The 27,590-nt window shown below is 35.6% G+C and overlaps 1 protein-coding gene across 1 annotated transcript; it reads right to left on the bottom strand.

Annotated features, from left to right (window-relative positions):
* Positions 1 to 3,651: 3,651 nt before the first annotated feature.
* Positions 3,652 to 26,825, bottom strand: LOC109061292 (PTB-containing, cubilin and LRP1-interacting protein-like). Its single transcript, XM_042743484.1, has 3 exons — positions 26,548 to 26,825; positions 15,675 to 15,821; positions 3,652 to 6,722 (listed from the first exon to the last, which is right to left on the bottom strand). The coding sequence occupies exons 1-3, from the start codon at positions 26,575 to 26,577 to the stop codon at positions 6,234 to 6,236; spliced, it is 666 nt and encodes a 221-aa protein (XP_042599418.1). The 5' UTR covers positions 26,578 to 26,825; the 3' UTR covers positions 3,652 to 6,233.
* Positions 26,826 to 27,590: the final 765 nt, after the last annotated feature.

Raw genomic sequence — 27,590 nt, 5'->3', positions numbered from 1 at the left:
ATACATAGAGAACAAATAATTCTTAGCAAAAGTGCATATTTTTTTGCTCAGTTTTGGCATCTGAATGAAACTGATTTGTTTTTCATCAAGTATAAACTCCAAAATCTATATGAACCACAACAGCCTTATGAAAGTCAACAAAAACACATATAAATCTTTGACAAAAGACTATTATTTTTTTATTTTTCTGACTATTATTTCATATATCAGGCTTTACGGGTTTAATCTCCACACATTTTCTTGAACTTGAATTCATTTAACTGATGTGTTTTTGAGTGTAAATATCAGCAGGTTGTAAGGTTGCATCAGCCCTTCTGCTTCGCCGCTTGTGTTTGGAATGAATCAGTTGGGTGGATTAATGACGCTTGATCTTTACAACCTGAGAAAAACAAGCAAGCTAATTCATCCATTCGGACATCACTGATGCCTACTCAGAGCTTCCATTAAAGCCCCTGCATGAGGCTATCTGCATTACAAAAATCTTATTGATAACACTATGCTATTTCATTACCCACAATGCACCTGTCTCTCTGATATGAGTTTGTGTGGGGATAAAAGCGAATCGGGTGCAGACCTTCATTCCTGTGATAACGCCTCACATTGGTCACAGATCAGCAATGGACACATTAGCTTGGACTCTGAGGTTGTGATAAAACAGGTCATAGTGCTTCAGTGATGGATGATGGTATGATAGGAGATCCAACAGTGTTCATAGAGATGAAGAAGAAGAGAGAATTGGGCAGGGGGATTCTCTTGATGATATCAGGATTCAATCTTTGCTGCTTTCTAAAAGGTCAACTAGAGATGGAAGATATGCTGAGATGCTACTGCTTAATCTGACACAGCCCTTTCAAGCAATACCCAACGGCCTCGGATCAGCCGATGTCCCCAGATGTCTGTCACTGATTTACAGCTTGTTTTGACTAGTTCCACCATGCCCTGCTCAACACTGAGGGTCTTAATTCCAAAATGATTCCAATTTTAAAAAGAAAGGAATTTTGGAATGTGTGTTCTTCCATGACTTTTTATATTGTTATCCCCAAACTAAAAGATAGTGGTTCTTTTTAATCAATCAAAAACATAGAATTCAACCATAGTGCTGTCAAATTCCCCTAACAAATGACTCTTACAAGCTGGTTCTTTTTAGTGAATCAAAAACACAATACGAGCATTGTAGTAAAGTTCCCTAAACAAATGACTCGTATACTTCAACATGCAGCTCAGTCGGTGTAGTTAGATTCCCAAATGAATGACTTTTATGAGCTGGTTCGTTTTGACAAATCAAAACAGCTGAACTGAAGTGAAGAGTCTGATTTCCCAAACAAATGACTCTTATGAGACAGTTCCTTTTAGTGAATCAAAAACATACAGAGCAACCATTCCTGAATGAATGACTGTTATAAGATGGTTCTTTTTAATGAATCAAAAACATAGCTAAACCAAGTCATAGATTCCACAAACAAAGTGAATTTGAACAAATTCGAAGCAAATTTGCATATAGATATTATCTTTATTAACAAACCGCATATTTGAAGCCCAAACAACCTCATTCTCACCTATATATATATATATATATATATATATATATATATATATATATATATATATATATATATATATATATATATATATAACCCTTAAAAATTACATTCCATGACACAAAAACAGTATTATTTATAAAATTATAGTCGATTTGCAATCTGCCATGACACTTGCTGTGAGAAATACAAATAGTTGGAGTTCTGTTATAGAATATTGCACAGCTGGAAAAGGCTCTCTCAGCCAATCAGATTCCTGGATCAAAAAGAATTGTATGTATGTGTGTATGTACAGTACAGACCAAAAGTTTGGAAACATTACTATTTTTAATGTTTTTGAAAGAAGTTTCTTCTGCTCATCAAGCCTGCATTTATTTGATCAAAAATACAGAAAAAACTTTAATATTGTGAAATATTATTACACCTTAAAATAATAGTTTTCTATTTGAATATACTTTAAAAAAATAATTTATTCCTGTGATGCAAAGCTGAATTTTCAGCATCATTACTCCAGCCTTCAGTGTCACATGTAACATCCAGTCTATCACAAGATCATTTAGAAATCATTCTAATATTCTGATTTATTATGAGTGTTGGAAACAGTTCTGCTGTCTAACATATTTGATGAATAAAAGGTTAAAAAGAACTGCATTTATTCAAAATAATAAAATAAATTCTAATAACATATATTCTAATAATATATTTTCTTTACTATCACTTTTTATCAATTTAACACATCCTTGCTGAATAGAAGTATTGATTTTATTTAAAAAAAAAGAAAAAAAATTACTGACCCCAAATTACTGACCAGTAGTGTATATTGTTATTACAAAATATTTATATTTTAAAAACATAGCTTCTTTTTTTTTTTTTTTTTTTAATTTTTATTCATCAAAGTATCCTAAAAAAGTATCACATGTTCTGAAAAAATATTAAGCAGCAGAACTGATTCCAACTTTGATAATGAATCATCATATTAGAATGATTTCTAAAGGATCATGTGATAATGATCCTAAAAATTCAGCTTTGCATCACAGAAATAAATGATAATTTAAAGTATAATAAATTTAAAAACAATTATTTTAAATTGTAATAATATATCACAATATTACATTTGTTTTTTCTGTATTTTTGATCAAATAAATGCAGGCTTGATGAGCAGAAGAGACTTCTTTCAAAAACATTAAAAATAGTAATGTTTCCAAACTTTTGGTCTGTACTGTATATAGAACACAACCTCCATTTCCATTAGGCTATTGTCTCTGAATCAGTGCTCAGTAACATGAAAGAAACCACGGAGCGTGATACAGCAGTGAAGCTGGAGAGCTGAGTGTGCAGTAGAGGTGTGGCAGCTCTCACTCATGAAGGCAGTCCAAAACGCTGGCGAAGGGTTTCGTCAAAAGTGCCTCCAGAGGGAGAGCAGTAAGAGGTTGCTGCGTCTGAAGAGGCTTATATAAACCCTTTGATTCGAGCACATATGTTCAGCGATCTCACACATGACCGAATCTGACACGAAACTGTATTCACACTCTTCACTTCTGACAGTTTGACTCGGGAGAGCTGCTTATATAAAGCTGTGAGTGCATAAATATTAGTATACTAATAATATATTAATACACTCTTAGTATATCGAGTAATTGTTTATTCTACAATTATCTTGCGTAATGATTTTTTTCCCATATTTTTTATTTGACACATATGGCACCATCACAAAAGTCCTGTCAGTAGAAATAAAAGCAAGCTTGTGAGATGAAATTAATAAGCATGTATATAGCCTGCCATATCATATGTACGGGTGTATATCGTTAATTTGAATGATTTCAATACCGCATTTCCTTTATACTCTTCAATGCTGCAGCGCCTTCTAGAGGTTCAAGATGAGAATAAAAATAGTGGCATAATATAAAAAAATTACGTTTTTTGACTCTGACGCCACCTACTGACTAAGAATGGAAGTGCAACTAGCGGCACATATCTCAGTTACTTTATAGGCCTATATATGAATAATTTAATTTTGTTTAAATTGCATACATATAGTATTTAATTACAAAACCTGACCCATACACCACAGTCTGATAATATATGTAAATAATAACAGAGAAGAACCACAACATAGCTTGGTAAATAGTTTATATATGACTGTATCTTTTTACAGCATAAAAAACACATATGGTAACATTTCAAAACATTAAAGCGAGTCTGAGCCATTAAGACATGTACGTAGAGAGAATGTTCTTCTGCAATTTTACAAATTAAAAAACAGCAACAACAACAACAAGACACTCTTCTTCATTCTCTTCTGACATTTCATCACTCACAATGAAGGCTGCCCTCCGCTCCCGAGCCAAATTCACAGCTGGCCGTAATACTGATTTCTTCAATGGTGCTTGCCACTTTATTCAAAATATCAAACATTTAATGCAGTATTTAAAAGAAGAAGAAAAAAATGGATACATTTGTATTTACACAAGCTTATCAAATTATTATTTTTTCAAATATACTGTAGCTATATAACTTTTATATATATTTCTTTAGATTTATAAATGTCACTGCCAGATGCACTCCAATAGAATCCAAATCCCAATTAGAATCCGATTCCAAATCGGAATTCAAAATAGAGTCGGTTTATTCATCTGCTCGATGCTCCACAATCCATCATCCCATGACAGGGTTTTCACAGGTGAGTGGAGCCACGTGTAAAATCTCGCATGCACATGTGCTCTTGTACAAAGAGTGACTCTAAACCACTATACAGCTTCCAAATTACCTGCAGATACAAATGTATATTTAAAAAAAAAAAAAATCTAAAATAATAATAATAATAATAATCAAAAAAGGCTTTCAGTACCAGTACATATATAGCGCTTGCAGCACAAGAGACTTCATACATTCAGCATGGGGAGAGACAGGCACTCTATGGGGCAGCTCTGCTTTTGGGGTCCTCCCTCTCCCTGCACAAAACAGTAACACAGTTCTCTCCAAATCCACCAGAAAGACGTCCCAACACCCTGTACGTGAACGAAGGACAGATAAGAAGATCTGTTCGCGATGGGAGAAACAACGCTTTTTGAAGCTCGGAATCAACTGAATCATTTGTTTCATAAAATCATTTACTGTTTCAGAACACACAAAATCTCCACAGCCTGGCGGCACCTGCTGGTCAAAGAGGTGTAAGTGTAACAAAACCTCAGCCCAAACATGCATAACACCACCTTTTATAAACCAACAGCAAATATTTTCATGAAAGTGTAATCTATTAAAGGTAATCTACAAATAATTACATATGAAGGATCTTTGAAATATGTGTTTTATTAATTTGTAGTCCTTGTTTTTGCTTCATTAGGCAGGTGCTAGGCAATCTAGGTCAATTAGAAGCAATTCAGTAATATTATTAGTTTCACTAGATCCACAGCATCTGATTTTTTTTCGAAACAGTTCGACATCGCAAACCTCATTTACTGAAATCACATGATTTAGTGAGTTTCTTACAGTGATTCGAAAACAACAACAAAAAAAAAGTTTCAAGAAGCATTGTTTCAAAACACCTATCGCAAGTAACTTTTTACGATCGTGAACAATAGGTGCGGTCAAATTTTGGATCAAAAAGGTCTACTATAAATAGCGTAGCAATGTATCAAGCACAGCTCACACTTTAGCCACTTCAAACCGAGCTAAATCTGCATGGTGCAGAAGTTAAAGAAATAATAGTTCACTAAAAAATGAAAAGCAAAGTCTCTTTATTCTGTTTAACACAAAAGAAGAACATTTGGGGAATGTTGGTAACCAAACAGCTGCACTTAACAAATGACTTGAATAGTATTTTTTTCTATACTGTGGAAGTCGATGGCTACCGCTACTGTTTGTTACCAACACTCTTCAAAATGTCTTCTTTTGCTCATACAGGTTTGGAACGACATGATGTTGAGTAAATTATGAAAGCATATTCATTTTAGGTGAACTATGGCTTTAAGATACAGATGCATCTGGAATGTCTTGCTTTCAAAATCTCATTTAACCCAAAAGCGCTAGTATTTTTTGTTGGAAAACACCTCACGCACACAAACGCACTACATTACACCGGACACACAAGCACGCTGAGCTTGTAGTAGAGAACCCATTCCATAGTTAATCAAAGGCTCATGAGCTGCACAAACAAACCCTAGATCGCACACTGACTTTTGGTATCTTAAAAAACAAACAAACAAAAGAAAAACTGAAATCAATGCATGGTCCCTATAATTACACTTCTATGGCCTGATAAAGGTGAAGAAATGCCCTAGGCTGGCTGCCCGCCATAAATATCTTTTTTATCTCTCTAAAACTCTACTTAGCAGAGGAAACACACCTCTGCGTTATCTAAAAAACGACATAAAAGATTTCGGCACGCACATCAGGAACTCCCAGGTCCAAAGGTTTTGATCAGCAAAACGAAAGTAACATAACAGGTGAACGTGTAACGAGTTCTTGCCAATTCACACGCGCCATATCAAAACCAGCAGCTTTCAAGAGGGAGTGTGAATGCTTTAGTAAAACGGGCACGAACTGTCTGGCAGCCGAGATGGAAAAAAGGCAGGCTAGTTTCTTGGTTTGTGGTTTGAATTTCCATTTGCGTTCTCTTTTTGTTGTGGTTATTTTTCTGCATATTCTATTATGGCACAAAGACGTAAAGAGCCGTTCCCAAGCCCCGGGGGTCCCTCAGCCGTCGTCGGGTGTGCTGGCCTCTTCGGGGAACTCGTCGGACGAGCTGCTCTTGTGGATGCGTCCGTCGCTGTGCATGCTGTGGAAGGTTTTCTTAAAGGCTTCCATCATGGAGTGCGCCAGTTTTTTGGCCTCCAGTTTACTCTCGCACTCCACGGCGTGGCAGTCCATCTGGAAGGTCAGATCGTCGTTGATTTGCCGGTAGATCCAGGCGAAGACGTTGGGGCTGACGTTGTGATCCGCCGTGCAGTACGCGATGCGAGCCACCTGGAAGGTGTCCATGGCCACCGTGGTCTCGCCCCGGCCGTCCAGGTGATGCAGTCGTACCTGGAACGGACGGATTTCCAGTATGCCGTTGCTAGAGGTGATGGAGTCATCGTGGGCCACTGATGTCCGCTTGGTGTCCCATAATCCCACCACAGCTGACTCGGTGCAGCCGGACAGGAAGTGAGTGCCGGAAATCGTCACCTTGCCAAGGTAGGTCACCTGGTAAGAGGCAAACACACAAAAAGAAAAATTCAGACAAACACCCACATGCATGCACAAAGAAAGATTTATTGAAATATAAATATTTGGTCACACAATAAACAACTAGTTCATATTTTGAAAACAATATACATTTTTGCTTTACTGGTTACTGAATGTGTTCATATATTTTGTTATACTGAGAATATGTTTACCTTTTTTGTTTAATCTATCATTTTTTAATTACTGTAAATAATTAATTTTTACTAGTATTTGTTTTCACCTAGTTATATCTGTGAATGGTAGAAACACAGTATGGATATTATAGAAGGACATTTACATAATTTACAGCTCAGTAATCATTTTGTGGAATTGCAATAAAAAAAAATGGAAAAATAAAACTATAACTATAAATTATAAACTATAACTATTAAATGAGGTTCTCTTTGTTTGGGTCAATTTATCAATTCAATTGTATTTTTCCAAAAAAAAAAAAAAAAAAAGAGCAAAACACTTTTGGGAAAAAAATTATAATATTATTAGAATATATAATAATTATATTATAATTATGATTATATTATAATTAATATTATTATATATTGCTTTAAAAGAATACCATGTACAGTAATTAAGTAACGCATTTTAATAAAATACTACTAATATTTGAAAAAAAAAAAAAAAAACTGCTGGAAAACAAAAACTAAAAGCTGAATTGTCACTGGTCATTACTCCAGTCTTCATTGTCACATATTTTTTCAAACAATAATTAAGATTTTACAAATATTAAATGTGTTTCTTGTTACTTGGTGGTTACACTGCTTCACATGTTTTTAAATCATAACAAAATTATAAAAAACAAACAAACATAAAAGTCATTTCCATGAATGTGGCACATGTATTTTGTACCGTGTATACATACATATATATATATACATATATATATATATATATATATATATATATATATATATATATATATATATATATATATATATATTGCACTTTCATCATTCTTATGTATCACTGGGTCCAGAACTATAGAGAGATTTTTTAAGAGAAAAGCAAAAGATTTCAGTGATGATGAGTAGTTGTGGATACCTGATCTCGTTGTGTTTGAATGCATGTTCTTTTGGCAAAGGTTTGGGAAGAAAATGTGAAAGTACAGAAGAAAAACACTATGTCTGTTTTCCTCTTCCAGACGCTTTGTTTAGTCTGCAACCACAAGGTCTAATTTTGGCCATGGTCTCTCCTCCCATTTCTTTAACTCGTTTAAGAATACAATTAAACAAAATCGATTTTTGTTGCATTATACACTGTACAATCTTTGGAGACAAGCAAGGGCTCGAACATCTGTGCTGTACTTGCTAAGAGAATTTCATAGCAGAATGCAGAGTCATCCCTCTTATGAACACGACTCCAGATGCGTTTTGTTTTTCTTAATCTCATTCTTTCTCTCGTGTCTGAAACAGAAAGATGAGGTCTTCCTGCGAGCAGGGAGCGGAAATGCCAGTAATATCTCTTCTCTTCTGAAAGCCATTTACATCAGAGAGAGAGAATGAGAGAGAGGATGAGTGTTCTCTTCTGGAGGAAGAGCTGGAAAACATTCAACCCTCACTACTCTACGACTAACACTATATGTGTTTCCCAATACCTGATGGATAACATTAAGCCTTATCGCAAATGAACACAAAACACCACACCACAAGAAAAAATGTGTACGGACTACTGTTCAAAAGCTTAGGGTCAATATGAAATTAATACTTTTGTTCAGTAAGGACACATTAAAATTGATCATTTATATTGACATTTATAATGTAAAAAAAAAAAAAAAAAATATCTCACAAAATATTAAGGAGCAAAAACTGTTTTAACACTGATAATAATCAGAAATGACCAAAGCAGTGATGCTGAAAATTCAGCTTTGCATCACAGGAATAAATTATATTTTACAATAGATTTAAATAGAAAACAGCTATTTTAAATTGCAATAATATTTCACAATTTTATCAAATAAACGCAACCATGATGAGCATAAGTGATTTCTTAGAAAAACATTTTTCTAAGTGTGCAAACAGTAGTGTAGATAACACACACACACAAAGATGCATAAAAACTCTGGCCAGCAAAATGATTTGCCCCAAAATTCAATAAAATAGCCCCGAACTCCCCCCAAAAATCTCACTCATAAAAAATCAAGTGAAACCACAAAGTTTAACAAACCAGATAACAAACATTTAAATGAAGAGCAACTACATTTGACTACAAATTTTAAAGAAATATTTTTTTCTCCTTTGGAATGACCTTCACCAATGAATTGTTCACAGTAAGATCACTAAGTAGTATTTTTTTTATTAAATAAAACTAAAATCAAATCAAAACGATGAACTTTTCAAAACTATACTATCCCTGATCCTCACTCTTTCGTCAAGTCATTCCTCATGTGTTTGATGTGTGTTTCCCTCAGCAGCAACATGACAGATTACAGTCTTTCTGAGAAAGTGTGTGTTTGTTCACACGAACATCATGATGTCTGTTCCTGGGTGGGTGTGTGTGTGTGTGTGTGTGAGAGCGTATACCTCAGGTGTAAACTGTGAGAAATCATCAAACACTGAGGCAGATGGATGCCTCTCATCACCACAGAGTCTAGACAGCAACAGAGCGCTCATCACCTCTCCGTCCTCTTACCTCCACAGGCAACTGAGAGCCTTCCAACAATAAAGCTGCTCTCGCAGATCTCTGGTGCACAGGGCTCAAAGTGAGTGAGTGCAAATATTGTGCAATTCATTAAGCTGATATCAGGATAGGAATACCAAGAAAATATGGTGTCCTGTGATTGTAAATCAACTAAAATTACTTATAAAAAAAAGTTGTAGTATATCCACACAGTGGAAGCACATGCACACACCTACACAAAGTACATGGAGAAACAATGTTGTTTGTGCAGTACTGTTATGCAACATGTGGCCACAATTACTCACTATGTGTGTGATTCACTCGTTTAGTATTTTATACCAAGGGCTGGCTGTTACAGCCAAAAATAGCCGTATCTCAATATTTTTTAGCCTTTCAGTAAAAATTCTCGACATTCATGTGTTTACACAAAAATAATTTATGAGTGATTTTTTTTTTTTTCTTTTCAACCAAACAGTCGCTGTTGTCTGTACAAAGCAATATATATTTACATGGTTTATAGGACTGCAATTTTGTGTGCAAACCAAATTGTTATTAAAATGTTTTTACATTTTAATTTATTTTTAATATTATATTTACTGTAGTATTTTCAAACAAATAAATAGTTCAATCACAAGCAGTACCAAAAAAAAAAAGAAAGTAAATTAACTGGTCACAAATCTGTCTGGGATAGTATAGTTTTGAAAAGTTCCTCATTTTGATTTGATTTTAGTTTTATTTAATAAAAAAAAAATGGTCTTACTGTGAACAATTCATTGGTGAAGGTCATTCCAAAGGGAAAAAAAAACATTTCTTTACAATTTGTAGTCAAATGTAGTTGCTCTTCATTTAAATGTTTGTTATCTGGTCTGTTAAACTTTGGTTTCAATTGATATTTTTGAATGAGATTTTTGGGGGAATTTGTGAGCATTTAATGGAATTTTGGGACAAATCATTTTGCTGGCCAGAGTTTTTATGCATCTTTGTGTGTGCGTGTGTGTGTGTGTGTGTGTGTGTGTGTGTGTGTGTGTGAGTGAGTGTGTGTGTGAGAGAGTGAGAGTGTGAGTGTGAGTGTGAGTGTGTGTGTGTTTTATATACATGATATACATATATGATTTTATATATATATATATATATATATATATAAATCAAACTCATTGACTGTCTGAGGTAAAATTCAATACAATACTTTCAAACAGCTTAACAACAAAAATAAAATTAAATTTAATTAAAATAATATATACAACTGCATAATTTATGCCTTAAATAAAAAATTTTCTTATGAAATCCAAGGTGGTAAACCTTCTTTGGGAAACTAAATTGCTAAATAAAAATACGCTTAAAATCATGAAACATGTTTTAAAATTTTGCAAATGTATCACATCACAATACATCACTCAGTACTACTTTGTATATAAATATATAAATCAGTCAAAAAACAACAAATATTTCCAGCACACAGTTGCTCTGCTGGTGACTCTTGTGTCCAGCAGGTGGCAGCGTGACGAATAACAATCTATCTGGTGCTCTAGACTCTCCATGCATAATTCAGAAAAAAATAATTTTTCACCAGCTAAGAATTCCAGAGCGGAACGTTAATGATTCCAGAATGAGAGGCGCATGTGTCCCCCGACACAGCTGTATGATGGTATGTGCACACAGTCATATACACGGAACACTCTCACATGTGTGTATTTGAAAGAGTGTGTTTGTGTGCGTAAGCCATAGAAAGTTTGTTCTGAGGGAAAGTGATGACTTTATTTGGTCTGTGTGTGTGTGTGTGTGTGGGGGGGGGGGGGTCACTATGTTTGTTAACAGAATATATGTGTGTGTGTGTGTGTGTGTGTGTGTGTGTGTGTGTGTGTGTGTAAACAGCACACAGAACAGACTTTGTACACGCTGAGCTCACAGAATGAATCTTTCATAATGAAGGCTTTTCCAAACATACAGCACCGACATACACAGAAATATACTCTCACCAAACACATTCTCACAAAAAAGCATGTAAATGAAGAGTTGCTACAAACACACACATGCTATGAGTCACCCGCTCTAAGTGTTGCTACACTGCTGAAGTCCAGACACATTCTCTACACAGGTGCGTGAACACGGATGCTAATAGCTACACAAGCAAATTTCGTGCGTCACTATATTTTGAAATTTGTCAGAACTCAAAACATAATGCTGGACAAACGTGTGTCGCATTCTCAGAGTCGCCACATGGGGTGCTTTCGCAACATTTGCATGAATATCATCTTCTAGAGTCCGTTTTCTCTGTGACAGCACAGAAACAGTTTGAAGAGAATCTTGCTGATCAACTCCGTTTAAGTCAGTCAACACTGACATGTTTTTGTTGATTATTACATTGTTGATTATAAATTTTTACCATTATGGGGCATTTCTTAAAATAACTTCATTAGATGTATGCATCGTTTATGTCAAATTCTTACATTTAATTAATTAAATCAATTCAAATAAAGACATTATAGGCTCTTATATACAACTTACAAACATAATGCTTTAGGATTAGTTTTAAAAAATAATATTTGAATGCTGAAATATGAGATGATTTTAGAAAATGAAATGATACTTTTAAATATAAAACTAAACCTGTTAGTAGGTGGCGGCAATTTACTGTCTTAACGAGTGAGTCATTGAATCATATACTTAACCCATTTGTTTAAACGGCTTATTCATTCAGGAGTGAAGCAAGTGATTGTCTTTATTATGGATTATTGAACGAAACATGATTTCTGGGCGTTGTGCTTAAATGTGCTGGCAGATGAACGTGAGATTGCAGAGGTGGAGTTTAAGCAATTAAATGGGTGGAGAAATCATGCATGTGTCACCAACGCTTAAATAACTAAAAATTAAAACACAAAAACTAAAACTTCACTATTAAAATAAAAACGGAAAATACAAAAATAGAAAAAAATTTAAATGTAAAAAAAAAAAAAAAAAAAAAAACCTTAACGAAAACTTATTTTATTTTTTTGTTTGGTTCTGCCTTGTGATTGTGACTGTTTATTTGTCTGTAAATTTGAAAATACTACAATTAATGTAATATATATCAAACACAAATTAAAATAAAAAATCAATAAAATATGGTTAGCAGACAAAATTGTCATATAACCCATTTAGATCAATATTGCTTGTTTTTGTTTGTGAGTGTTTATACTGAAAGATGACATTTTGATTTTCAACATTATGAAGTTAAAAATGAAAAAAAAAATAATAAAAATAAAATGCATGGCTGAATTGTTCTCAATAAGATCTAATAACATACATTTAGAAAATACCGCAAATTTTTATTTAATGCTGGCTTTAAAAACGTGGCGCTCGTGGCGTGAGACACTGAAAACACAAAGTGACTCGCTGCAGAGGCCAAAGATGTCTGTCTAGCACAAACTTCCACAGACCAACAACCAAAACTTGTGTAGCAGTACCCTAAAAGTACCCAGAATGCACAATAAGTGCCATTTTAAAGTCTAAGAATGTCTACTTCAGCCTCATGGCTTCTTTAACAGGATCTAGGATCTCTCAAAGTGCATATTCATCTCATGGGAATTCAAAGAATAAGACGGAGACATCAGGGCAGAGGAAGAATGTGTTTATGGCGGATTGTGGTGACAGTTTAAACCCATGTTTGACCCTGATCAAAGAACAGCCAATTCCACAAACCCACAGAGTTATGAGGAGATCAATGCAGAAACCACATTTACTGACACAACAACACACACATTCATGGGAAACATTCATCATTCAATCACATCTGTCTGCACACACACTGGCCCTGCAGAAACAAAACAGAGTACGATCTCAATGAGACGGGGAACAATTAAGGACAGGAATAACAAAATCCTGAAACGAGAAATGGGTTGAAACCGGGATTATAAAAAAAAAAAAAGTTACTTAAACTATGTATATATGAACTTTAACTTATTTTATTTTAGATACAACATTTCTCATTTTCATTTTGTTTATCTTCATGCACAAAAATAAGTCAAACTGAAGAATTAATACAATTTAAAAAAATTCTAAATTATATAAATAAAACTGTTTCAGGTATAAAACTGACCCTGATCAAATCAACAAAAAACAAAAATACTAAAACTTTAAAATTGAAAATAAAACCAAACCAAAACAAAAAATAATTTGAAATATTATTAAAAAAAAAAAACAAAAAAAAACACAGAAACAAAGAAACAACAAAATGACCAAAACTTTACAATTAAAATAAAAACAGAAAACACACACACACACAAAAAAATCCTAGACTGAAAATAATTTTATTTCAGCTAGTTGCCAAAGCAACATTTAGAATTTTAATGTAGTTTAATTTTATGCATTACAATAACTCAAGTTAAATTAAAACAAGAATGAAATCTATACAGACATTTACTAGTTAAAGTTTAAGTTACCAAAACATTAACTAAAATTAAAAAAAAAAAAAATTCAAACTGTTAATAAAACTACAATAGCATCTCAATGATACTAAAATAACACTGGTTTAAACAAGAGCAGGCATTTCATGTATGCCTAGTGAGAAGTGAGCACAGGAGTGTGTGTGTATAAAACACACACACACAGAGAGAGAGCGGGGATGATCGCCATGGAAACAGCATATAGGCTAGCTTTGTTGAGTTGTTACATAATCAAAGGGCCTCAATGGATGATTAGGTGGTTCTGTCTTTCTATCACTAACCCTCTCAAACAGCTACTCTCATGCAACAACACGTGGTCAGACATCGGTTAAAACGGCCTCTGCCATCTTGAAGAAACATGCAAATCATTATAAAACCGGTCTACACCCAAAAATGTAGAAATGCTTGTGGTGGAGTGTGAGTGAGTGTGTTTAGGGCAGACCAGATGCTTTATATTCTCTGAGGTCCATGTTAAAATGCACAGATGAAAATATGTGAAATGTTTCAACTGAGTGCAAATATGTGCCCACAGTGCATTCCTTAATGTTAGAAATGTGGCATAAATTATGGGGGCTCTACAGCTTTCAAGAGAAAGAACGAGAAACACTAGTGAGGTGGAAGAAACATGACAAAGAAACAGACAGACAGAGATGCTCTGTGTTTGTCTTAGCCAGCATTTTGCCATGAATGGATGCTGAGGTTTCCATGGCAACACCATCGCAGCTTCTTTAGTAGGCTGATATCCTTGAGAGATTTTCTGTATTTTTAGCTGATGTATTATTCGGCTGTTCTCTCTCTCAATACATGCATGTGACTCTACAATATTCTACAAGGACAGGTGGAGCAACACTAATACATGAATGCGGCCAAATGCAGGGACACGTTTTTTATTTTAATTTTTTTTATGTGAAGTGTGTCATTTGTACACTACTAGTGGAACTTCAAAAAATATTGTTTTCCCAGTAGACAAATAGGTTGTCCTGACCAAACTCAAAACATTGCAGAACAAAATAACACACTTCAATCTGAATTCCAGCTTTGTTGGCTTCAGGATTATTTGGGTCATTGTGGAGCATCTCTTTTACATTTAAAAATCAGGTCATGATGCTCATTGTGATGTTCAGATCTATTAATTTATTCAATAATGTTAAAAAATGTTAGATATGCATGAAAAATCTACATCTTTACACATGAAGGGGGGGGGGGCATCAGGGTGATTCAACTATCCTGAGATCACGACAAAGAAGCCTCATTAAAAGTATGACATTCTTAAAAAGAATAACTTATAAACAGCTAAAAATATTTTAACAAAACTGCTTGACTATTTGTTAAAATTTGAAAACCTTTTACCTGCCAAATCATTTGGTGCAACCAATATGCAGAAGATGCAGAAAAAATATAATACAGGAAATAATGTTATAGAGAAGACCCATCATCAGTGTGTCAATAAAATATTTGATTTAAAATATTTGATATTTTATCAAGGTTAGTTCAGGTAATAACATGTCATGCAGTTCGATTCCCTAAAAACATAATTATATTATATCTTAAATTAATAATTCATGGTATTTCTAAAAACAGAAAAATATATATTTTTTTTTTGATTAAAAAAATAATAAGATGTTACACTCTCATGAATTCAAGGAATAACTAAAAAAGGTTATTTCCTTTATTACTTGATTGGTTGCACCACATGACGATAAATTTAAACTTCTTGTGAAAATGGTATCAACGTTTTTCAAAAGTACATGACAACAACATACATTTCTAGGAACTTGTCACATGTGTTTTAAACAACATTTAAAAAAAAAAAAACTCCTTTTCATTATTGTAGACGCTCTTATTTGTCATTGAGCATTAAACACAACAGCTTGTTTACCTTGTATCCTGTGTGTGTGCGGTTCTTCGTATGAGGTGTGGTGGAGCACAGCTCGATGGCTTCTGGCTCATGAAAGATCACTGTAGGCAGCGGATCCTTCCAGAGCGTCAGCACGTTGAGTTTGGTCTTTAGCATGGTCTGTAAATGCTGAAAAAGAGAAGAGCTCAGTTTAGGCTGCAGTTTGAACATGTTTAACAAACACAGATTCACAGGTGCCTCTGTTTAAACTCATAAAACACCACTTCACCAATCTGGACCGATGAATGAACTGTTTGCGCATAACATCCAAGTTACTCCATAAAGTTTATGGCACACTTGTGTGATATTACACAGACGTCTGTCTCTCTCTCAAAAAGAATCTATTTACAGCTTATTCAACAGAAGACCACAGAGGAGGAGCAATGGAGGCCTTCCATGAAAAACTGAATGTCACTGTCACGTCCTGCTCTTTATTTGTGCTCAAATGTTTACCAAAACATATTGGTCTGCATTTCCGCAGGGTCATAATAAAATTTGTCTTCTAAAACAATGATAAGTCAAAGTTTTGGTATGTCGACCTTAAACTTCCCTTCCTGAAATAAGATCTTGTTTTCCAAACTTTACCTCCTGCAGAGCGAAGGGTTCCTCTCCAGAGAGAGAGAGAGTTTCTGAGAAACAGGAGGACATTCTCAGAGTAAAGTCCTCATTTCAGGAAGCCTCGACACACATTTTCTCCATTTAAATCAACACTGGATGCACGTTTCTGTAGCTTACGCAAGTTTTCATTGGGCTGATCCACAGGAACAGTTTCAGTTCTGCTTTTAGTGGCCAACAAAAACAAGTTCTGAAGAAACATCACGGGAGCTGAGCTTCAAAAAGAAGCTTTAGTAACAAACCAAAGAGCATTGTCAACGATTCAGAATTATTATTATAAGATGCTTCATATAATGAGAACAATGTGACCCAGCAAAAACAAAATCATCGCATTGGATATTTAACTGTACCTGCTCATTTCCCTTATTTTTAAATAAATAACCATTAATAAATAACAAACGGCAAATCTCAAAATGAAATCTATATTACATATTGTCTATTACAATGTTGTGATGCCTAAATTCAGTTGCAGTAATTAAAACAACTGTTTTTAGTGAACTATTTAAATTATTTTTAGACAAATATATGGAATTGAAACTGTAAACTTGCAGTGTTGAATGTTTTATTGATTATAATAGAGTTCTACTTTATAATTCAGTATGCATTTTTTTAATTTTATAATTAGAGCTTTGGGTTAATTAATGTATTTTTTCAATTTGATTTCATTATGAAAACATACTGTCAGCAGACTGTGTTTCTATTCCACACAGCCTCATATTCATTCACATTTAACCTGACTGGGGTCTATATCCTCCATCTCTGAGCATGCAAAAGTGCTTCGCTAGACTTATTTTAAATCTCCAAAATGTTTCTTACATTATCTCTCTGCTGAGGTCTGCCAATATCTGCTACAATTCAAAACAATTTTCCTGGCCCAAACTGCTGTCAATGAGCTTCACTTAATGACTTCCACACCTGAACTATACTAATGCCCCGAGTTTGTTGTCGTTAACCAAACTTAAGTGTCACATCTGCAGCACAGTGCCACACTAACAACAAATTAAGCCAACGGTTCTTAAGCATGTCCCTTCTGAAAAGTTCCTAATCAAATACACTGGATTTTACTCCTCAGTTCATCAGTAGTTGCTTCAAGATCAAAATAAATGGCTGTCATATAATGGAGATATCCAAAATATGGACTAACGTTGGGCCTCTGGGAACAGGGTTTGGAAATTTCACACTTGCTTTCTTCATTAGGTCAGAATCCAAGTTTGAGTTCATTATTTGGCACATTTGCGTCATCAACACAAGTACTAACATGAGTACTCGTGCCAAACAAACAAAGGTCAAAAACAAATGCTCTAGTGAGAAAAAGGGTGGCCTAATGTTGTTGTAATGTTGTCTTATTATCATAAAAACAACAAAATACATTAAAAAAAAAAAACAATATATAATTTTCCATCAGAACCACAGAACGTCACCAATAGAAAAAATATAACCTACATTAAAAAAAAATAAGTTGCATAAGCAGCAGTTACCAGTCATAATAATATTCGTTGAAAGTACTTTTGTAGACTAAATATCTAGAAGGAACACTATACTTCTATGAGGTCTACAGCATGCATCAAATAAAATGCAATTAAAATATGCAATGTTTCTATATGCATTCAGGAAGGGGAGGTAGAAAACTTGTCAGATTTAAACTGTGAGCCATGTATGTGTGTGCCCACTTGTCTGCTGTGTGTGGGTGAGAGATGGACTAAACTGTGTCAATGTTTAACACATTATACAGGCGTTTGTGGGTCTGTCCTGCAATGATGGGTTTAACAAGACCAGGAGTGTCTCTGTTCATTCATATATCACTCACAGACATAGACAGAAAGAGAAAAACACTAGAGAGCTGGAGTGAGTTAGCGAGGTAGTGAGACAATGGAAACGGTTCAGCCAGATCTCTGGCGGCTATCAGCTTGATTACATCTGACAAGCCTCATATTTCATCCGCACTCAGATTTAGCTGACTTCTGGCGACATTTTTCAGCAATTTTGTCTCGAAAATATAGGTCAGAAACACATAAACAGAGTCTTTGCAGAATATTTTGAGTTAAATGCAACAGTCTTCATGCCAATATCTGCAACAATTCAAAACACTGTTCTTGGCCTTCACTGCTGCCAAAGGCTTTCGCTTAATGACTTCCACAACTGAACTACAAAGCCATGAGTTTGCCGTCTCCACTCATCTTCAGGGACATTTGTAGCCACCATTAGAATGATTCAGGCAATGTTTTCTGTTTGGTCCAAACGTGAACTTTCCATTCATGTCTCAATGGTCTGTGCTCAAGATATTTCCACGCCTTAATAGTAATAGTAAACTTAATAGTAAATAGCCTACATTTTGCTTTTCACTGATTGTATACAGGCTTCAAAATTCATAAAAAAATGTTTTTGTGAAGATTGTCATGAAGAACAAAACCTGTAAGAATCATAAACTTTTCTTGGCCACAGAGCGCATTTTCCACAATAATCCAAAAAGCCAATCCAAAAGTCCTACTAGGTATTTAACAAGAGAATCAGGGGGATATGAACTTGGCCTACAAAAATATATAGGCCTAGTCACTGCAGCAATCTATTAAAGGGATAGTTCACCCATAATTAATTACTCATCCTCAGGTCGTTACAAACCTGTAAGACCTTTGTTCACCCCTCAAAACCAAAATTAAGATATTTTTGATGAAATCCGAGAGCTTTCTGACCCTGCATAGACATCAAGGGAATTACCATGTTCAAGGCCCAGAAAAGTAGTAAGGACATCGTTAAAATAGTCCATGTGACATCAGTGGTTCAACCGTAATATTATGAAGCTACAAAAATAACGACTTTATGCAAAAAAAAAAATCTCTTTCATGTCAGTATTACAGAGGAACCCGATTGTGCTGCGCCTTGTTTATAAGCAGAGGAATGCACACACATGAATCATAGTACTGCCATGAATGTATATCGAGGACTGACACGGAAGAAAAGAAAATCACTGAATAAAGTCATTATTTTTGTATACTCTGTGTACAAAAATCTCGTAAGTTCTTTAAATTACGTTTGAACCACTGATGTCATATGGACTATTTTAACGATGTCCTTACTATCTCTCTGGGCCTTGAACGTGTCAGTTGTGTTGCTGCCTATGCAGTTTCAGAAAGCTCTCAGATGTCATCCAAAATATCTTCATTTGTGTGCCGAAGATGAACAAGGTCTTACGGGTTTGGAATGACATAAGGGTGAGTAATTGATGACAGTTTTCATTTTTGGGTGAGTTATCCTTTAAAGACAAATTAATCGCATGGCATTTGCAGCTCAGGCAACTGGCTCAAAATGTGCCCAACAAAACTTTGCGAGAGATGCGAAGAATGTGAGTTGCTCTCCAAAGGCGATTTATTGGTCTATTTGAAAACCGACTTTCACACAGAGATGGTATATGCCAATAGTAGGTTAAGAATAAGAGTGTGTACAGACAAAGCTCGTGAGATTCAGTGAGGGTGCCTGTCGGAGATTGCATATAATTTTATGATGGTCCGTGTTGCGTTTCACATGGACCCGTGAGGGCTAAGTTAGGACAGACACGTAGGAGGTCCCATGCTGGCACTGGATACAAATATTCGATAAAATGGCGTGGGAAGATGCCAATGGCAGCGGAAAACCTCAAAGTCAATGCTGGCCCCACCCACCTTCCTAAAAACACCAATCAATGTCAAGTAGCACAAGCACCACTCACACATACTCACAAATAAAAATATACATTGGTTAACTGTAAATGCATTCATTTTCACATATTTCTCAGACATATTTGCACACGCACGCATACCCACCCATAAGCTCTCTGTGAACCCTGTGAGAGATTCCTGCCAGACACTAGAAAAGCTAACGACAGACATATCTGTGGTTTACCCCCAAACTCACTCTACACATACTCACTCACTCACTCACTCAAACCAAATGATATTCTTGGAAACTCTGCATTGTAACAAGTAATGCAATAAGGCAGTATTGTACTGCAGTTCTCTCAATTAATCCTTTAAAGAACACCCAAAAACACATACTTCACACAAATGCCAAACTCAAATCTCTCCTCTCCATGCGAACACACTACAGAAAGACTGGATTCAACTTTGAAGGTGGGTTCAATTCAGTTCACTTATAATGACAAACACTGGAACAAGGTGGGATGGAAATTTCTACAACAAGCAATTTTGTAATGGGACAAAGAATTAGCAGCTACCATGGGCGTCTTTTCCGGATAGACCTCAGTGTTTTAGAAAATTCACTGTTATTTAAGAGTCAAAACTCAGGGTACCTCCGATGAGCTATTCTCTGAGATTTGAACTCAACTGAACTCAGATCTTAGATATTTTGAATTTAACTTCCTGTGGATCAGACATTATGGTGACCGAAATGTTAGTATTTATAGCTGAACTCTTGAAAATGGAATTATTTGCACTTAAAATTAGCTCTGAATTATGATTTGGGGCTTTATGAACCAAATTGTTACAGGGCATGACATTTTAAACTTGTTGCATTTAATAAGTGTAGAAAATCTGGATATACTGTTTCAGTTTTTACCCTAAAATACAGGTTGACCAATTATCGGTGCCGATATTACGAATTTTTATGATTAACGGTATTGATCATTTTCAAAACCAATTTGCAGATAAAATAATTTAAAAACATTTAAAGAAAGTTTTTGTCAGACTCCTCTTTATTCTTATTTTGACCTTAATTTAAATTTTTAGACCAGATAGATATATAGGTTCAAAACATTGGTCTATTGGTTATCGGTCTACTTGATCTTTAATAATCGTTATCGGCCCTGAAAAACACAAATCGATAGACCCCTATTATAAAATAATAAAACCTGTTTTTGTGTTGTGATTGCTCTTAAAGGGATAGTTCACTCAAAAATGGAAATTCTGTCATTTACTTGCCCTAAAATATGAATTTCTTCTCTTCTGTTAACACAAAAGATATTTAAAAAAAAAAAACTGAGAAACAAACAGTTGAAATAAATAAAAATGTATTTTGAGGTACAGACATAAATCAACGTGGGTATGATTTGCATTGGTGGCATAATTTCTGCTGTTTTTGTCATTTGAACATAATTACAAGTCCTGCTGAGACCAGCTTAGGCTGCCATACTGATGACCGGTGAAATCTAAAGGGATAGTTCTATCAATGTTTACTCACCCGCACGTCATGTTCAGATCACCGACTTACTAAATGATCTAGTCTGAGATGTTAACATCTCACTCGATGGGATGTTTATGATAGGATAGAATGGGGGGGGGGGTTGATTGTTCACCTACAGTTGCCCTGATTATAGCTTGATAAAGGTCAGTTCTGGAGCTCAAATGGAGTTTCAGAATCAAAAACACAGAGTACAGCAGAACGGTTCCAAATCACAGAATGGGAGAGACGAGAATGAGATTGAGCATCACCATTAACACAGCGATGCCCGTTACCATAGAAACGCCACAAAGAGAGAGCCTGCCGGTAGTCATGGTTACCATGCAGTGGACACTGAGAGTGCTTCAGTGCATTCTGAGAAAAGTGCGTTGGGAAAGAATCAGTGCACACAAGTGTTTGTGTGCGGAGGGCTCGAGAATTAGATCTTGTTTCAATGCATTGTAAGAAAATCAGCAAGTCCCTTTGTTAATTGCAACATCAGGCCACTGGCCATCACTAGGGTGGCAGTCGTATAACCATGCATGTATGGTCTTTGGAATCAACATTGGGAATGTACTATGCTCAAATCACAGTGAGACCCTCAGCTCCGGAGAAACGATGTCTTGATCTGTGATGCTAAGAATGTGTGTTTGTGTAACACTAGATAACACTGGGCAGAACGTTCTGTATTATAGATAGCAATGCAGAAGTGATGTGAAGCGTGTTTCAACTTGTTTTCAACCCAGAATATCCTGGATTTATTACAAGTTAAGATAAATCAACTTGAGCCATAATTTCGAATCATACCTCCTTTCCCTTTTATACTAATTTTAGAACTTTAATGCCACGACGACATAATTCTTCTTCTAATAGTTATGTATGTGCATGATCATGTATGGAAGGACATTTTTAAAATGATAATTTTTACAATTCTGCTTTTAAATCCTCCAAAAAATGGCCCCACTGACCACCTTCCATTGCAAGTGCTTCCATGAAACCTCATCGTTTTGTTAAAGAAAAAGTCTAAATCATTTTATGTGGAAAAGAACATTGCACCATACAGTTTGTCAACTGAGCTTAACTTCTATTAAAGTTGCAATATTCCTTTAATAAACATGAGAAGTTTTGCATTTATCAGAGTACTAAACCACACTTACTACATGCTGTCTCAGATCCAAGTGAGAACTTGCTCTGTCTTACTTCAAAATGAGCAAAGTGTGAAAACACAAGTAAATGCTGGTCTGCACAAAGTCAGTGAACCACAAGGGTCTACTCAAAAAGCAATGGATCTGGCCAGTTGAGATCCAAAAGAGTGTGGTTACGCTAGGTGGAGCGCTGTGAGAGGACAAACCTCTTGATGTCAAACTATTCTTTGACTATGGCTGACATATTGCTGATTATACTTCAGCTATATGAGATATAATATCCTACTGTTACTGTACATAAGATCTGATTGTAGTGTTTGATGGTATAAATCTCATTACATTAAAATCTCCATGATGTAATGCTCTTAATACATCCCATGGAATTCACTGAATCCTACTAAATCCAGTCTTTATGAGATTAGAAAGAGCTCACTTCAGATGCAGAAAACTCAACTGTATGTAAGCAGTCCTACATCATGTCTTTAACTATGTACTCATCTTAAAATGTATTACTATGTACAAAGACTCTTAAAAATAAAGGTTTCATAAGTTGGTTTTCACAGTAAAGCCGCAAAAGAACCATTTTTCTTGGTGAGAAGAATTTTAATTATCATTTTAATTATCCAAAAAAACAAACAAACAAAACCTTTTTTCACTATAAAGAACCTTAAAGGTCACATGAATGTTAAAGGTTCTTCATGGAACCACCAAAACCAATAATGAACCTTTATTTTTAAAAGCGATACAGTGCTGTTACAGTGGTTTAATTAGTTACAATATTGTACTTTACATAGGAAATATTAATTTGAACACCAATGTAAATAATAGCATATAGGGGAGAGCGGGCCACAAAGTAACACTTTTTGCCTTTCTCAGTTTGTGTACATCCACATGGGGTTCAGAATATAATTTTTTTATCCACAGTAATTTTACACTTGTCTAGTACAAATGTCACTTTGTGTCATAATTACAGTGTATACCTTTTTCTTTATTTACCCTCAAAAAATGGAAGTGAAATGTCACAACATGCCCCGTAGGTGGGGTAGATTGTAACAGCTGAGGGGCACGTTGTAACATGACCATATTACAGCTTAAAATGTTATCTGATCGAATGAAAAAAATATACAAGACAAACTAAAATATTTTGATAATAATAAAAAATAAATAAATAAATAAATAAATTTCAGAGAATTTCAAATAAAATCATGGCGTTTTTAAAAAATAATCTGATTTTAGAGTTTGACAATGAACACATTGCAACCATGCTTGGGATGACCCACACAAACGAGCAAAAATGCTTTCCATGTCTTGAAATAATAATTTCTAAACATTAATCATTGACTGTCAGTCTTTATTCACCTGTTTCTAGTTGTTTCTTATTAAAATTCATTAAAGACAATAGTGTAAATTACATTGCTAATGTCATAGAATAGCACATTGTAACGCAGTGTTACAACGTGCCCCATCTGCACAACTGGAATTTAAAACTGGTGAGTGTCTTCTGCTAGATATCAAAACATAAAAAAAAAATATCTGAACTGATAAATAACAGATTGGAGATGAAAATAATAGCAGATTTGTCTCATTTTAAATGAATAATAAAAACTGTGATGAAAAATTTACTTAAGCCGTAATTTTACTATGGTAAAATAAATGTTCAGCGATATCGTCAAAAGATTTTTGAATTTTGGCGCAAAATTTTGTTTCTATACGATGTTGATATGGTTACTAATAAATACTGTAAATTTTGTTATGCTAACATGTGTGGAAAAATTCAAACCACATGTGTTACAGCTAACCCCCGCGTTACCTTGTGCCCTGCGCTCCGCTATTATTATTTATTTAAGTACATACATGTATAGTAAGAAAACATCAGGAATGGCCCCCGGAATGCTTTTAACACCGAGATTTATTAATTATCAAAATGGAGTAAACATGTTCCTGAAATGCTATGTTTGAAGTTTTAACGGTGATGAACTCAAAAAAAGGAAAATCTGGCTGTTGTTACATGGCTTTAAATGGTTTATAGTGGTTTGATACAAAGATTTTGTTACGCATAACCGCACATTTTGTTGATCAAATCAGTCAAAGCAGCTTTCAAAAGAGTTTACTATGCTATTTAATCAGTGTCGCCATGCCAAACTCTGGGGAAAGATTGTGCAAGTTTATCTGGCAAAGTCCATCCAGCTCCACATCTGGATAATATTACAAACAGTGGAGACGTGAAGCCCAGCACCCCAGGAGATAAAAATACTTGACGTGAACGTTTCTTTTTTATTTGAAGGAGATTTACAGGTAACTGCTGGACTTCTATAACTGGATGAATTCGAATCCTTGGAGAAATCTGGCTAAACATTCCGCACAGAAACTGGATGCCAGTGTCACTTCCCTGCAAAGATACACTGTAAAAAAAAAAAAAAACAAGACGCACAGCTTGTCAACAGATGTGCTGTATGTGTAAACCCAGTCTGAGGTGCCATTCAGATATTATCAGGCATCTTGAACTGTTTTAAATTGACATTCCGACTTAAAAATATAAGGCTCAACCAAAGTATTGCATCTGTGTACTTCAGGATTCCCACACCTTTTAACTAATTCCCATGGACCTTCCATTTGTGATGTGTGGATAGGAAATAACCACTCCATGAAAATTCACTTCAAGCTGGTAGCTTCTGCAAAGCTTCTTGTCGGTTCAAGTTGGTTATTATCTAGTTAAAGCTGGTTGTTAGCTGGCTGTCCAGCTTTCATGCTTCAAAGGCCATCTTAAGCTATGGTATGACCAGCTGGTTGCTAGTTTGATGCTGCTAATGACCCGTTAAAGGGATAGTTCACCCAAAAAAAATGGAAATTCTGTCATTAATTCACCCTCAAGTCATTCCAAACACTAAGACTCTTCAGAACACAAATGAAGTTATTTTTAATCTCGTGCTGCATAACACATGAGAATGAACCTCACTGGTTCTCACAAGTCAAGCAAGCATGCTTGAGCTCCTGATGTGTGCACTGATTAGTGTTTATACTGAATTAAATCTGGATCTGGTCATTATATAAAGCGATCATTTATCTTCAGAAAAGTTGGACTAGAGCGTTCAATTCATATCAATTAAGCAATCTCTTTATAATCGCTTCAAAGTGTAAAAAAAGACTGTGGACTGTTAGTGGAGGAACAGAAATCTCTCAGATTTCATTAAAATATCCTCATTTGTGTTCCGAAGATGAACAAACGTCTCATGAGTTAGGAATGACAGGAGAGTGAGTAAATCATGCCAGAATCTTCATTTTTGGGTGCACTGTCCCTTTAAAGACCAGTGTGGACCAGCTAAAAACTTAAGATAGTTTTAGTGGGATTGTAGCACTCTTCTGAACGCCAGCTTTAAACTAACAAATCTTCTTTGGTGTTGAGCAGTGACTTTGTAGTAGTCATGACTTTTACACATTTTAATCATTTCTATGACTTTTTCCATGCCTGAAAAATTCAATTTTGAAACCCTTTCATATTTCCAGGTCTTCCGTGAATGCTTAAAAACAGCGCAAACGCAATGCAAGAACGCGTCCTGTGTGAACGCACCCTCAGCAAGGCCAGGGGCACAGTTACTTCCAGCACAACAGCGTCGCTCCAGCCATTTCACAGACAGCAGACAGACACACCAATGCTGTGAAATGGCCTTGGGTCTGGAACGGCATGATAGGGTTTAGAAGGACTGTAAAACTTCAGCTGTATTTTGCGACCAGACTCGCAGCTGCAGTCCAGACGCGCTGAGCTTCAGCCAGGAGCAGCGATACAAAGTTGAAGAGCCACGCAGCGCCAGTGTAGCAGTTTATCAGATGAATGGGGTTTGCTGGATGAGAAGCTGGTGTGCCCGGTGGCTGGCCTGCACACGGCGTCTCCAAAATGAGCGACAGACAAACAAAAGCGTTTCTTACAGAAATTAGACGTCTAATCTTACCTGCAATCGCTCCGACGCAGGCTGCCACATTTTGGAAGATGATACGCTCGATTGTCAGGCTGGAAACAGGGATAGACCAGCTATAACATCTGCTCGCTGACGGCGCGTTCTTGCTCCTTCGGTCTCCTCAAAAAAATCCCGAGGAAAAAATAAAGAGACAGTGAATTCCAACGGTGCGCAAGAACAAAACTCCGCCTGTGAGAACACGCACAGGCTCTTTTCTTTCTTTCTCTCCCCCTTTCTCTGTCCCTCTGTGTCCTCGCCCCCTCTCTCGACTGCTGTTGTTCTCAGAGCGACCAGAAGAGGGCGCCACTTAGTGCAGCGCCTCAGACGTTACATTTATATATATAACAAAAAAAAATCACAAAATGCATGAATGCAATATTAGAGAATACAAATGTTTTAACATATAATGCTACTCTAACAAAATCCGTAACGCCAAAAATCATAAGTACGATTTTTAACATATTAAAATTATATATGATGAACATTAAGGCAGACGTTACATGTAACTGCATTTCAGTTCACAAAAGTTACCACAAAGGGCGTTTCTAGCCTTTGATCAGTTGTGTTTGCACTTTATTATTATTATTATTATTATTATTATTATTTTATTATTATTATTATTGTGTGTGTGTGTGTGTGTGTGTGTGTGTGTGTGTGTGTGTGTGTGTGTGTGTGTGTGTGTGTGTTATGCACTACTGGGCCACCGTAAGTTAGCCTTCGACTATGACCATAATTTGTTTTTTTACAGTCTATGTTTTTGATACAGTCTTGTATATTCATAGCCATTGTGGGGCAGCTGTGGCCTAATGGTTAGAGAATTGGACTTGTAACCAGAAGATAGCAGGTTCGAGTCTCAGTGCTGGCAGGAGTTGTAGGTGGGAGGGAGTGAATGAACAGCGCTCTCTTCCACCCTCAATACTCATGGCTGAAGTGCCCTTGAGCAAGGCACTGAACCCCCAGTTGCTCCCCAGGCACTGGATATAGCTGCCCACTGCTCCGGGTGTGTGTTCACGGTGTGTGTTCACTTCTCACTGCTG

This window comes from Cyprinus carpio, chromosome B18 (genome assembly GCF_018340385.1).
Source record: "Cyprinus carpio isolate SPL01 chromosome B18, ASM1834038v1, whole genome shotgun sequence".
Classification (NCBI taxonomy): Eukaryota; Metazoa; Chordata; class Actinopteri; order Cypriniformes; family Cyprinidae; genus Cyprinus; species Cyprinus carpio.
Note: the sequence above shows the minus strand (reverse complement) of the source record. Positions and strands in the feature narration are given on the sequence as shown.